The sequence below is a fragment of the Porites lutea genome, chromosome 2, assembly GCF_958299795.1.
Source record: "Porites lutea chromosome 2, jaPorLute2.1, whole genome shotgun sequence".
Lineage (NCBI taxonomy): Eukaryota > Metazoa > Cnidaria > Anthozoa > Scleractinia > Poritidae > Porites > Porites lutea.
Window position 1 is genome coordinate 46,618,622 of NC_133202.1, and position 15,048 is coordinate 46,633,669.

Below are 15,048 nucleotides of genomic sequence, written 5' to 3' on the forward strand. Positions count from 1 at the left end.
AAATATGCCCGCGATGCGTCCCCCACCCCAAAGGTCATTTGGGAAGACTTGAACCATGCAGTGTTCGCGAATGGTGTTGGCTCGTCCCCAGTCTCCTCATCTTTTTCATAAAGCGCTTGAGAAATTGTCGTGCTAGTTCCCCCCGAAATTGGCCGCCCCCCTCCCCTTCCCTCTCGTACAAATTGAGAGAGACGACCGGGATCGAGTCAGCTTTTAGCAAACATAGTGTCAAAAGTCGACACAAATAACGCGATGACTTTGCTTCATTTTTTACAACGTAAGAAACAAAGAAACCTCTCGTGTAGAATACACTTTATTATGTATTTATAACACAAATATTCCAGTCCAGCTGTTTACGACAAATTATGACAAACGTTTTATTTTTATTTTATTTTACTAACAACACCCTGCTCTGCTAAAACCAGACGCGCGTCTCCCTCTCAAGAAAACATTTCACTTGTTTTCGTAAACACTGTAACTCGATCCATACTCTATCGGATCGAAGGATTGAGAGAGAGAGAGGCTATGAACCCCAGAGGGGGTACTACACATTTTAACTGACGGGGATGATCGAAGGAATTTTTTTGGTTTAAAAGTATCGATTTGGGTATTTTTGGAGGGTAGAAAATTTCTGGCACGTTTTTTTTTGGGTAACTTGGTTTAGTAGGGATTTTTTGAGGGTATTCAAAACAATCTGAAGATCGTGATAGTTCCCGCGTACGCCCGGCCGCGCAGTTCAGCGAATAAAGTAAAACCAAACTTGTTCTGCAACTGTCTCTGCTTTCTGGAAATTTTTATCGCTCGGAAATTCGGCACGGGATTTTTTTGGTTCTGTTTGAAGCCTTAGCGATTTTTTGGGGTTCTGATCTTCTCCTCCATTCGATCATCCCTACTTGAAATCCGGAGTACCCCCCTGGGCTATGAACATAAGGTAAAAAGTCAGTTTCACTGTGAGATTCAAACGTTTGAGATGTACAACTAATAAAAAAAAAAACAAAGGGAAAATGTCTCAATCAAAACAAAGATACTTGAACTATAAATATGATACATGTTATATACAGTCGACTCTCGATAACTCGAACCTTCAAGGGAAATCGAAAAAAGTTCGAGTTATCGGGAGTTCGAGTTACCGAGAGATCGAAGAAAAATAGCCGGAGGTAAGGTAAAAAACAGTTTTTACTGTACAGTGAACATCTTAATCACATTTTACTGTAGAAACGTTAAGTGGGAATTGAAAGATACTTTTAGATTATAAATCAGAACGTAACGTAAGAAAACATTGCCTTTTGTAAATAGAGCATGCGTTTTACTGTTTTGAGAAGTAAAGTTGTTTCACCCTAGATTTGTGACAAACATTTGTGACCATACATTTTAAGGACTCAAAACATGGTTCGAGTTATCGAGGGTAAACTTACAATAAATGTATGAGGGAAATCTAGAGGAAATCGATTTTGGTTCGAGTTAGCGAGGGTTCGAGTTATCGGGAGTCAACTGTATGATTCAAACATAAATCAATGGGTCAAGTCTGGAAAATAAATAAGTACATTCCCCGTGGCTGCCTACGGAAGGGAAGTCGATAAAAAAAGATTGACTTCATAGGGGGCAGACTGTCTAGAGTCCCCCATTTTCCCATAAAATCCTCGGGATCAAACACGTACCCATCTTGGTTTCAGATGTACTGAGGATGCGAATCAAAAGCTACTTAGGGGGAAGGGGAAGGTTTAAGAGGAGGCTAGAAAAAGTTTTTTTTTTCACCTCCCTCCTCACAGCGCTACAAGCCTCTGGGCATGTACTTGATCTTGATGATCTTATGGAGAGGAACACTACTGATGACCCAGTATTATACTACATTGTGGCTTGCAAAAAGGGACAGAAAATGAAACAGAAAGAAAACAAGTGAGAATCTCAGCAGGTTGGAGGCAAAGCATTAAGCTATTTACAAGCATGTCAGAGGAACTTAACTCAGGGCTACCCTCCCACGTGAAAGTGACAGTGATGCTATTTGTCTCGCTTAGGGGTAGAAAGTGCAGATTTTGGTCTTTCTTGGAGTTTTCAGGATGGAGAGCCAATCCTATAATCCATAAAGTTATCATTCAGGTTTGTGCATAAAGAAATATGCCACCATATGAAAGTCCCCATCCTGCTACCAAAACCTGGATTGCTACCAAAAACAACTCCTCCTTGTGGCCTGAGCGAGATTTGTAACCGGGGCGACTGAGTTCAAATCCAGCACCTGGCGTAAGTCACTTGGCCATGCTGCCTCGGGGGTGGGAGTACTCCCATATGAAAGAGGCAGGGATGCTCGTCATCTTGCTTAGGGATGTAAATTTCAGATAATTTTTGGTCTTACTTAGGGTGTTCTGGGCAAACGCCATTAATGATTATATTTAGCCAAAAAGGTATCTCTTTTAGGGTTGCACACAAAGAAATATAAAAAAATTATCTCTTAAATTCATTTTATTTACTCGATTCATGCAATCAAAGTTTTTACAGGGGTCAAAAAAGGTTGGACCACGCTCAGATTGGTCTCCTTTAAGGGTATAATTCAAAATTTCAAATGAGCATCCCCGCCTCTTTCATATGGGAGTCCCCCCTGGGCATGCTGCATCCATACACACAGGACTGTAGCCAAGCATATGTATTGTGCATGGTTGCCATGGAGACTTGGAATAACTGTAACCACTGCAAGTCGTTGTCTTGTGGTCACTCCAGAATTTCAAAGCTTAGGGCAAGCATAGGAGATAGTGGTGGATAGATTTCATCTGTTGTCCTTCACAAAAATAATACTCTGACTGTCTGTTGTTCTGTTGTTTTTCACTAAGAAAATCTTTCAACTACCTGCATTTTTGTGCCCAAAAATGCTGTTTATGTGTCAAAAGAAGGCTAAAACAGTGAAACAGACTCTGTTTTCAAAAATATCTAGATACACGTTGACAGGGCCTAAAATTATTTTACCAATGTTAAGACTGTCCGTATTAATGGCTTGGTCAACCAAAGTTGATCTCGTTTACACTTGGTCTTGACCTGAAAAAAAAAGGCATTATTTTTTACGTTTTCCTTCCACATTTTAAGACAATAATAGTTTCAAAGTCACATAGGTGCAATGGAAAACTCATGTAATGATTAATAATAATGATGGTGTTTTAGAATGGGGATGTTTTTACCAATATTTGTTTGCTTGCGATTTCACATCAAGTGCATTGCCATGGCTTCAACAACTTCAAAGAAATCCTGGCGAAGTTCTTCAGATTCCTCCAAAGCTTTGTCCTTATTGGCCACAACCACTTCAATCTGAGCAGTGGTTTTCAAGCACACTGTGATAACATGAGGAAGTCTACGGAAAAAAAAAATTGTTAGTACAAGTGCTATACCTAGGGTACCTAGTGTCCCAGCAGCAAAGAATTATTATTTGGCTGGACGAGTTGCTTTGTCTCTATCTACATGTAGGATTACAAAACACACAGAGGGTTGTGATAGGACAAAAATGATTTCAGAGGGAGGGGATAATGGGTTTAGGGGAAGAGGGAGGGAAAGAGAGGGCAAAATACACCTGAAGGCAGCAATTGTTTGTTCGTTGAACCCATACAGTGGATGGATGGGCCTCAATGCACCACAACTTACTTCAACATGTCTAAAACCACTGCCTCAATTGGATAAGCACCAATCTGCCGAGCAGGTGGCTGCTTGTTCAAACTCTGGTGAGACCAGCACTTAGGGTCCTAAAATAACTGGCGAGAAAGTATTGCCTTTGTAAACCCAACTGCAAATAGTTAGTTTTTCGAGCCTTCTTCCATAAGGAAAATAAACCATAGGCCCCATCTCACAACCTTTGCACATGTGCCGAATTCTGTGCGACATTAAAGAACCCATGCACTGTTTGTAAAAACTGTAGGGGATATAGTCCCCAGTGTGGTGGTCTATCTCTCATGGGGGAGGGACTGTTACGGGCCTGCATTTAATTGGCACCAAAGGCTGTTATGGTGACCCTGACAAGACTTGGTGAACCAGAGTAAATAAAATGTACCTCATGAGACGAGTTGCAGCATTGATGCTGAGTTTTCCCTGTTTGTCACAATATTTGTTGTAAAAATCCTCTTCTTTCTTGTTTTTGGGTGGAGGTCGTTTCAAGACATTTTTATTTCTGGCAACAGTGGTCACCCAAAATGAGCTGAGAGCCTGCAGAGCTTGTGATTCATCACTGCTTACTTCATCTGAAAAACATTAACAACGTCATATGTACTAAAAATATTATTTTCTTTTTTAATCCAAATAATGAGGCCAAGTAGATGGGTTTCAATTGTGACAGCAGTGATATGCAAATACAAAACTAACATACCGACAAGGATATGGCTTCCCCCTCAATATGTGAAAGAACACGTTTTTTAAATTGAGGCAGGGGGCACACATACATGTACCCCCCCCCCCCCACCACCAAAAAAAAGGGCCTCAAAAAGGGCCTCAATAATCAACTCCCCACTCTCAGAGCATAACCAAATGCTTGCTATTTTTCAAGCAGTTGTAAGCAACCTCAAGTTACCAATGGAAAGTTAATGTCCGGACATCATAAACAGCAACTGGAAGTGAAGTGTTTGGCTTGGTGAACAACTTCTGTTTGACACAATAAGTTTGAAAGCATTTCTTTTAACTTGCTACTAACTGTAGTATGATTGTGCACTTATCAGAAATAATTTAACAGTAAATTCTGAAGGGTAGAGCTGACAACAACTGCTAACACTGATACTGACCTCCAAGAAAGTCAAATGCAAATAGGTTTTTCTTGGGTTTCACTAAAACAGAATAATATTAACAAAACAATCATGATCATGTTAACAACTGAAGTTATACCAAACAATCACCATAGATCATGTACACGTAGACCTGTTTAACTGGTGGGAATGAAGGGGTATACATGGTAATGCTTCTTTGTTAATGCTATTCCTTCATAGTGGCCAAAAGACATACAGCATACAGCTGTAGCTGTTATGCATGCAGTGAACTTGAACACTTCATTGACTCAGAAGTTGGTTAGAAAACAAGGGATTAAATTAATATACATGGTGCTTTGCAAAGACTTCATAAAATTTGATGTTTCAACCAATCAGAAGTGCAGTAGAGAGCCCTCGGTACTTTCCTTCTTGTCTGAATCATTACTTAACGTACTTGAAAAGAATATAGACAATGCATGGGGATGGAGATAACTGGAGCCGGTTAGGCATTGCAGAGAAAAAATTGTTGTACAATGTATACTGATGCTGGTGAGGTCAAAGCTACTATTAAAGATATCTGTATCTTAAGATATCTGTAATACTGAACCAAGAGAAACTGGTGCAAAAGTAATTTTTTAATTGGGTCCTTACAACAAACAAGCAGTCATAGCCAATAACATCACGGCTTAACTGACAGACGATCAATAACATCGCGACATAATTGATCACTGACGTGATACAACTCACTTTGACTCTGAAAGATGACTACCGCACAGGTTGTTGAAACGCCAATCACTGTCAACAACAACAGTCCTATTCAGGACTATGTTCACCCGGATTATCAAAATCAACCTACTTTTAAAATACTGAATGTAAACATGTATTAAATGTGTACAAAAATTTTATAACAATAAATCATTTATTTACCATTTTTGCCACTTGAAAGGATGTTCATCTTATCAGCAACTGACGACACAGGCTTTGCCTCTGAGATAAAATAAGATGAGAATTCTTAGATAAATAATCTTAGATGTAGATAGGTGAGACAAGCAGCCTGCTGGAGCTCTTCATGTGCACAGTCAGGCCATCTGATTTTATGCGATGGTGCAATTTTGCACAATTTGAGGAAAATCGCATAATTCGTAAAAAAATGCTAAATTCAAGTAAAGTAAGCAATGAATTCTAACTTTAATTGAACATTTTCCCAATCTTAATGTTATTTAAGGTGATTTACATCTAAAGAACACCTTGCAAGACATCTTAAACCTTTGATCGCTGTATCTGGGCAGCCAATTTTGATTTCAGAGACAAGCATTGTGGTCAGCGGTGTAACGGCATCATGTAATATTAAAAAAGTGTCCTTCTTCTTTCTTTCTAATTTTATTGTTTTCTTTTCCGGGTCAAGATAATTGGACAAATTTAACTATTTTGTTTTAAAATAGATGTCTCATTATTCCTTTACATTCAAATTGCCTGTTAAACAACATTAAAGTGGTTTGTCTCCTTTGAAACCTGGTAAAACAATGTAAATCAGCCCTGAAAAAATCACATAATTTATCGCATAATAGTCCTATCTTATCGCACAATCTGCCCTGAAAATGCTGCAGAATTTCGGATTTTTCATCGCACCCTAAAAGAAGGCCTGCACAGTATGTTTATATATTTTTTATACATTCATGCAGTGTTTCCCAAAGTTATCGCCATGCATTCATGTTCATTTCAAGTCCATATTACGTTTTGTACATGCAAGTTGCAGCTATCACACTCCTTTTATTTTTCTCCAAGAATTTACGTTATTATCTCAATGCTCTCATGTAATCTGAAGCTATGTATATATCAAAACCTAATATTCAAATTCAAATTCCCATATGTTGTCCCCATATGTTTTCAATAGAAGTAGTGGGTAGACTTTCTTGAAGCATCAAGATGTTCTGTGATCATGTACCCAGTTCTCAAGACAACTCAATTTTGTAAAACATTGAAAGTCCAAGGAGAAATCTCATGCTGATCTCTCTCAGGGCTGTGCGCTACCAGAGCCCAGTAGCCCCTGGCGCCTAACTTTTGCTCTTGGGCGACTAGAAAATCACATTTTTTTATACAATCATATGCTGGACACCCTTGATTTTACAGTTTCAGAGCACTGGGCTCCCTTCAATTTTCCTTAGAGCACAGCCTTGCTCTTACAGCTTTAACTTGAGTTAAAACCTGGAATAAACGAAAAATATAAAGATGCAGTACTGTTCAGCTTTTATGGCCAAATAATAATTAAGTTCCAATGAAACTCAGGTACAAAATTAATACACTGTACTTTTAATGATTATTTACAATTGTTGTTTCTTGTATGTTTTAAGTGATGTTATATATATAATATAAATTACCAATAGGTACCTGATTTAGTTTTCTCTATGTTAATATGTTGTTCTTGTTGTTCCTTTGATGATAATGATTCAGTCTTATTTATCTCTTTAAAAATGGATGATGTAATGTCCTACAAATAGAGTATAAATTAATGTGTTAGTGCAGTAATCAAGACTGACATTATGTGGATACTACCATTTTGTGGCTAATGTGCAGCCACATGTATTTTAACAGACACTAGGTGTGGTTACACGGGACACTATTACCGTGGTAAATGAACTTTTTACCAGGGGAAATTGTGTTAGTGTGTGTGGCCGGACTTTCCTGAGGTAAATTTCCTGTGTTGAATGTCGATGGATACATAAAAAATACCAAAGAAAGTGCCCTTGATATTTAATGTGGTAGTTAGCCAGGGTGTTTTGCTACCCACGGTGAGACAGCCAATCACAAAGCCCCAGTTGATATGACAAAGAATCTTGTTTATCATCAAGGGCCTAATTAGTGCCTTTATTTCCAACAACATCAGAAGAAGAATACGTTGCGATCTGTTGTGATGACAGGATTTTGCACTATTTGATAAGCTACCTTTCAAAATTGTCTTTAGAGAAAAATTTGAAATCAGTCGCTTATGCACCAGATAATGTGAGCAAACATTTGTATTTAATTTGGCAGGGCAAATTCAGATCTGGATTCACTCGCTCGTTCACTTGATTCACAAATTCCAGAAATAAAGCTTGGACCATCTGGGTTATGTTTTTTTTTTTATCCTGGATATCAACGCCACTTACTCTAAAAGTCCTTCAAGTGCTTCCCATGAAAATAATTGTGTGAAAATGGAAATCAACCGTGGTAAAGTTTACCGAAGTAAAAAACCGCGGCAAATTCACCACTGGAAAAAACGTTTATCATGGTGTGTGTAACTGTACCTCCTTTTCTGAAGAATAGCAAAAAGCCTTAAAACCAAGATCACAAGGTAAACATGGGATTTTTATAATAATGGGGTTTTAGTCATAGGGTTTTACTGTAAACAAGCTGTCCAGAAGTGGCTTATTCAACGGGGCCAAAGTGGACAAATTATCAATAAATTATTATTATTGATAATTTGTCCACATGGCCCTGTTGAATAAGCCACTTCTGGAATGCTTGTTTACAGTAAAACCCCATGACTAAGAACCTGGATTTTAAGAACTTGTTAGACTAAAATTTGCCAGTTAGGCCCCCTCTGTATAACAACCTGTTTAGGCTAAAATATTGAAACAGCTTCTTATTTTCTAAAATCTTTTGAAAAAATTCTGTTCATTTGGGCAAATAAGATAAGTCAACATTCAGAATCCTTTTGGGAACTACAGCAATAGGACTTCAAAATTCTTGAGGTCAATGCTTTAGTTCTTCTTTTCTATTGCACTTTTTTTCTTCAGAAAATAAGAACCTATTCAACATTAAGAAGCGTTCAGTAGAAAATGCAGATTGTAAACTGCTGCAGACCATTGTTTTCACCATGCAAATGGAATGTGATAACAACAGTTCCATTGTTTTCTAACCCTGAAAACAATGGTCTGCAGTCAGTCTGCAGTCTGCATTTTGTACTGTTCACTCAAATGGCTTTTTGTAGATCTTTATACATGTCGTTTTATTCTGTACATAATTAGATATTCATCAACTTACATGTAGTAATTCTTGTTCATACTTTAACTATCGTAAAATTACAGACTGCTCGGTACAGACTGCTTCAGACCATTTGTTGTTTTCACCATGCAAATGAGAGTGTACGTGACAACAAATGTGAAAACAACCGTCTGAGGTCAGTCTACAGTCTTCATTTTGTACTGCCCAATTTAAGAACCTATATATATAGCCTAAACTTGTGCTTACTACCATTTATACAAGAACCTGTATGTTCAGGCTAAAATGGGAAAATGCAGGTTCTGGGTTTTACTGTATTCGTACTTAACTGCTGAAAATGTTTCATAAGTAAGCTACAATACTCGTCACAAATCATTGAAAAAGAAGCCATTTGTCTTGAATTTTCTCCAATATTTCTTACATTCACTCTTCACACCTTTGCTCTCACTCAAATGTGCCCCTCTCCTTCCCCAATGTTGAGCCGAGCGTATTTTGGAGCAATGAAATGACTGGAAATCCAAATCAACATTGGGGAGGGAAAAATTACACAAGTACTTCAAGATTTGTGACGAGGATTGTAGCTAGGTGAAACCATCTGGGTAAGAATACAGAATGACATGCAATATATACATGAACATGCAGCAATCGTCAGCTTGACAAATGAATACATTACTACATGTTCAACATATTACCTTTGGATTATCATTGCCTGTACTAGCTGCCTCTTCTTTTCTTGACATGTTTTCAGGGTCAGAATTTCCATCAACTGCCATTTTGTCTTCATTTTCTGATGTAGGAGGACTGCTTCTCTCTTTTAGCTTTTTTCCTTGATGAGGGTTTTTCTTAATATGGACCTGTACGCTCTGGCCTTGCTCCTCCTCATTAGCACTACTACTACTAACATCATCTTTCTGTGTATCAATAAATCCAGGGTTGTCAGAAAATTTTGAATTGGGCACCTTTTTTGTGGACATGGGTTATATAAAATAAAATAGTAATACCTTTGAGGAAACTACTAACTAAAAGAAAGAACAAAAAAATTATTACCTGTGGGCTGTGCTTCCGCTTGACAAAATTTCCCTTTCGCATAATGTGAAAATACTAATAAGAAACAAAATTATACACATTAGAATAATACCACTACTACTAGTAAAGTATAAGTTGGGTATTGGTGCTTTTGACTGGAAATTTTCTTTGAAAAACCCAAGTAGGGCTTGCTAAGATCTCCTGTGTTTGCAAAGCAATGAATTCTAACTAACAGTCATATATATAATTACATGTATGTATTGTCAAAGGCAAAATAAATTCAGTCAATCAATCATTACAGTTACAGCTGTAGGTCGGTACACACCAGGTGACAAGTTGCAAGAACATGTCGTGGCAACACGTCACAGCGACAAATCACTTCCTGACTGGAGAATTTTTGCGAAAATAAATGTGTCTCTGCAAAAGAATTTTGCTGCAGCAACATGTGACCAAAAAATGAAATCAGACATAATTTATGTGACTTGTTGCGGGACAAAATACTGTTGCAGACAAATAACTATTTTAACAAAAATTCTCCAGTACACAAGAAGCAATTTGATGCTATGATGTGTTGCTGCAACTAGTCGCCTGACCTGAACACACGGAGTTATCCGTAGCTGCAACTTGTACAGATGTAGTGTAGTGTGTTTGGATCTAATTGAGCAGTCTCATTAATGGATGCTAGCTGGTGCCATCCATAGTGGCCTACTTTAAATACCAGCCACCAGTAGTTCAAAATATGGAAAGGGCTACCCACTGGATAATTAAGTCACTATCCACAGGATAGGGCTTATTGTATTTCCTAGTGGTTAATCTGGTGGATAGGTCTTGAACAACAAGGGGTAATTCAATAAAATTGTAAGTCCAGCTACTGTTTTGTAACTCTGAAACAATGGGCACACTTGTAAAAGTTTGATTAAATTGGCCCCAGGCCAGCATTGTCAAAAGATATAGTAGGCGATAGGTGGGAGACCAAAAGCATATCTGTGTTAGATAGCTAGAACAGAATTTAGACTTTATTTTCAGCTTGCACCTGAGGTCATAACCTTCACTCCCAAAAGAAACCAAAGTAAAAACTAGGCAAAAATATATAAAAAAAGTATATGAAAGAACTGTCAAAGAGGTTTTACTTGAATGGCTGCACGATTAAGGATTTTGTCCAAAGCTGCAAAAGTTAAAACTGCCTTACATGACTCCATCATATCTTACTATTGGAGGGGAAAGGTTATTTTTGACACTGAGAGGGCAAAAAAATATTTACCACAATGCAAGAACATCCTTCCTCAGATCCAATAACACTATTATTGTCTTTTATTCAGAACTTAAATATTATTACTTCTAACTCCAACAAGACATGATAACCTCAATCTACAGCTGTAAGTGCAGTTCCCATTTTTATACTACTACAAGAGATATAATTTCTGCCAGCTGATTGGCTTGGAGCATTGGTGTTTCAGCTTAATTTGAAATGACTACAATGTCATGTGAAAATTACAAAGCTTTTGTGGGTAGTAGTATTTTATAAACAAATAATAGCATGATTTGTACATAAATACCACTTGCTATATTTCAAATTTGTCTCAAATTGAAATTACGTATAACAATAATATCTCGAAATATCACTTGTGGCATTTATGCCAAGTATACCACTACCAATCATGCTATTACCTATACTAATCGCAAGCCTGGTCTTGGGCAGTTTGAGGCACAATACAGTACAGTACAGTTTAATCCTCCAATCAGAAATCATGTTACCACTGAGCTGCATCGGTGACTACACGGTCAACCAATACAGCGAAACCACTCTCATCTTGCATAGAGCTCTTTGCTTGGTCAATAGAGACAAACAGAAGAGCTGTCATTAAAATTTCAAGTTGTCGGGCTAATGATATAAGTAGGAAGGGAATCCAACAGCAGGGGATTTTGTTTGGTTCTATTTTTTCTATTTTCCTACAAAAGTAGGCAGGGGACACCTTAACGACAGCCCTGTAATGGTTTTGTAAAATTTATCCAATGGATTGTTTATTATGACAGACATTCTTCAAGTAACAAATGCCCATCTGGTGAGCTTTACTATGTTTTTAGGTAGTACATAGCAGGGATGTCACTAAGAGCCAGGGGCCGGGGATTTTCCCCAACTACTATGAGCATGAGCACTGGCTTCTTGTAAAGGAAACAAAGGGAAAATAAAACCACAAGAACATCCTAGCTGTACAATTTCCCTCCTACTAATCGCATTCACCTGGCAACTTGAAATGTTAGCGACAGCGCTGGTACATTGGGCCTCTCCACTTTTAAACCACACTCCCCTATTGAAGGGCTGGTTTTTCTTGAGGGGGGGAAGGGGGAGCGGGCAAACTAAGTAAGAAAATGGGAAGGGGGTTCAGGGCAGCAGCAAAGGGACTGAATTAAATCGTCAAGTGTATTTTGATCTATTTTGAATGTAAATCCAGTACATATAATAAGGTAAAGAAAACAAGCCACATCCATCTTACGTGAAATCTGACTGGAATCCACCAGTTCAACCTTCCGTGGCTTTAGAAACCTATCGCACCCAGTGAGCAAAAAGCACTATAAAATCGTGTGACAAAACCAACTATACTCAAAAAGACAGATAAGGGAACCACATCCCTCACGATAAGCAGAGAAAATAAGATCAACGAGGGTTAAGCTTTGCTACTGCAAATGAGAGAAATAATTATTATAAACCCCTCACTCGACCTATATGGTTGAAAACAAAACCAGAAACATTAGGCAGCTGATTAAGTTGCTGCTGCAGGAAGGCCACGTTGACGATATGACAGCCAAATGGCTATCCCTTCAACTAATCCTTTGCGTATCCCTATTTTCTACACACTTACAAAGATTCACCCTGTAGACCTACATAATATCAGGGATATCGGAGCAGATATCTGCAGTTGTAGATCGACTCATTCAGCCAGTAGTGCGGAAAAAAGACTAGTATCTAAAAGATACGACAGACGGACTTCTTGAATTTTATTAAGAGTACAAAATTGCCTCAAAATATAATCCTAGTCTCTATGGACCATACTAGCCTCTACACCATACGCTGAATTTCTGACTAGAGTGATAATGACATGGCGTCTCCAAAACATTATTATTCCCGAAGGGCTTTTAAAACAGCTTACTTTTTCTAGCGGGAGGGGGATGCATTTTCACCAAAATCCTCTGGGATGGCCATTTTGGAAAATGCTTCCAAGGGGGTGTTCAGTATGACCCCTCATTTAAGGGGGACGGAAAAAAGTGGAATGGCCCATAGGATATTTCACCTTGGCTTAATGGTGAAATCCTTCCAGCATTTTCTTAACCCTTAAGCCCCAATAACCACATCTCAGCAAGATCAATCGGGGTTTTCTTCATCTTCTTGTTGTAAGGAAAGCATACACTAGTCGATGATTCCGTCCCTTTGCGTCAAATTTAGCGGCCAGCAGCTGTACGGAATTGATCAGAATTTAACCTCGATCGTCGTTTTTTATTACATTACGCTTACCCTGTAAGCTTATATGCTTCATTTCAGCGCCAGTTAAAGGATAGCGTATTCTGGCGTTAGCATCTCCGCCTTGACAATTACGGACTTATAGCGTAAAATACATAAAACAAGCAGATAAACACTTACGTCCAAAGGTCGCAAGTTCAGAGGCTGAGAAGAAGCTATCTCATCAAATTGTGAGCGCTGAACATCAACGAAAACTCTATCATTAGGACCTCAGTTTTAAAAATTTACTAGAACAAAACTCGGTCCCCTAAAATAGCAAACTGCAACCGCAATTTCCCCGCAGCTCTCTGTTCAGTTCGTGCTCTTTCAAGGAATCAGAGGATCCGCTGCTTGAAAATCACATGCACAACTCAAATGTTTTGGCCGAACGGCACGGGAAGAGATATATATACGTCACGGAAAAAGCGTTTTCTGATTGGCTACAGCTGTAGACAATTCTTTTTCAGACGTGCTGTTTTGCAGTCACAAACGTTCACATCTAACCTTTGTTTGTCTTTGTTTTCTATCTTAAATTCATTCAATTATTTTGCCAATCATATCTTTCTTACAGTAGTTTAAGATTGTAAAACATTTCTAGAAGCAGGAAGATCTCAGTTTTTCTAATGAGATCGACCCAGTGGCGGATCTAGGGCCGGGGGGGGGGGGGGGGTTTACTGCCATATATGGGCTATATAGGTATGTGCCGCTGTGAAGGGTATTTATAAATCAGAGCGTTTGGGTCTAGAATAGGGTATCATTTTTCAGGAAACTGATCAGTTGGTTGAAGATTTTATCTAGACAAGGGATTGTAGTATAAGGTTTTGTTTTGGCTAGAGATCTAAAATCTGGAGACTCTCTATTTTGCACTACACCCCCCCCCCCACCCCCGAATGTCAACAGCACCAACACCCCAACTCCCCCCCCGCGCCAACAAATTGCCTTAGGACATTATATAACGTCTTACATGACGTACATGGGATCAAAATGCGCTTTCATCATTGTAATGACGAACTATCTTTGTCATTGACTAAACATGTGCAAAAATGTCCCAGAAACTGTGTATAACGAATAAAAAAAGTTCGAATTTTGTGAAAAAATGGACTAAATTTCAAACTAAAGCACAGAAATGCTCAAAAGTCCATTTTATCCGGTTGATTTGGTGCTCTAACCGGGAGATCGCGAGATTTGATGAAAAACTTGGAGACTCCCGGGAAAACCGGGAGAGTTGGCAGGTATGCCTCACCCCGGGATCTGAGACTGAAATTCTTACATCGACAGGGTCGTATATCACTTCTTAACCGCCTGATTTTTTAATGAAACGCACCGTTGCATTTTGCCACTAAACTAAATTCCACTGCTATTCAAAAATGTAATACCCTCCTATGATCTTCTCGCCTCTGCTTGCAACAACAACAACATTTATTGGCATTTCCATGAATGGGTCATGAATAGATGGCCTTGCGGATTACAATATTGATTATATTAAGGTAAAGGAAAAAAAAGGAACTAACATTGATTATTGTAAATAATATTAATAATGATAAAGGCTATATTACACGGAAAATTGTAACTAAATTGCGGCCATGTCCATAAATGTTCTACTTTCACGTTTTTCGAAGGCCAGAAAAATAAAATGCATGGCCAAGTTTCTTGCAGACAAAGGGATCTAAACATTGTCAAAGAGAAAGAGTATCATATCGTTTGCAATCAGTGAGTGAATATTAGGATATTTGTGACTTATAGAAATAAGGACATAGTGTCTTTTCAAAGACAACATGAGGGTCTCAATGGGGTGGTAGCTTTTACGGTTATCGGCTAAAATTTTGGCTATTTTACGGC

At 38.4% G+C, this 15,048-nt stretch overlaps 1 protein-coding gene across 1 annotated transcript; it reads right to left on the reverse strand.

Moving 5' to 3' along the window:
* Positions 1 to 297: 297 nt before the first annotated feature.
* LOC140928827 (uncharacterized) lies at positions 298 to 13,510 on the reverse strand. The gene is made up of 9 exons (XM_073378613.1): positions 13,351 to 13,510; positions 9,735 to 9,788; positions 9,380 to 9,598; positions 7,095 to 7,194; positions 5,634 to 5,693; positions 4,746 to 4,787; positions 4,025 to 4,211; positions 3,165 to 3,334; positions 298 to 3,024 (listed from the first exon to the last, which is right to left on the reverse strand). Exons 2-8 carry the CDS (start codon positions 9,774 to 9,776, stop codon positions 3,187 to 3,189), a joined length of 798 nt encoding a protein of 265 aa, XP_073234714.1. The 5' UTR covers positions 9,777 to 9,788; positions 13,351 to 13,510; the 3' UTR covers positions 298 to 3,024; positions 3,165 to 3,186.
* Between the last annotated feature and the right edge of the window lie 1,538 nt (positions 13,511 to 15,048).

Bases quoted from the DNA above. Each gene is read 5' to 3' on its own strand.
- LOC140928827 (XM_073378613.1), bottom strand. From the start codon at position 9,776: ATGCGAAAGGGAAATTTTGTCAAGCGGAAGCACAGCCCACAG. The intron at 9,599-9,734 runs GTAATAATTTTT...ATTGATACACAG, and splicing joins AGCGGAAGCACAGCCCACAG to AAAGATGATGTTAGTAGTAG. The intron at 7,195-9,379 runs GTAATATGTTGA...CTCTATTTGTAG, and splicing joins CAGGCAATGATAATCCAAAG to GACATTACATCATCCATTTT.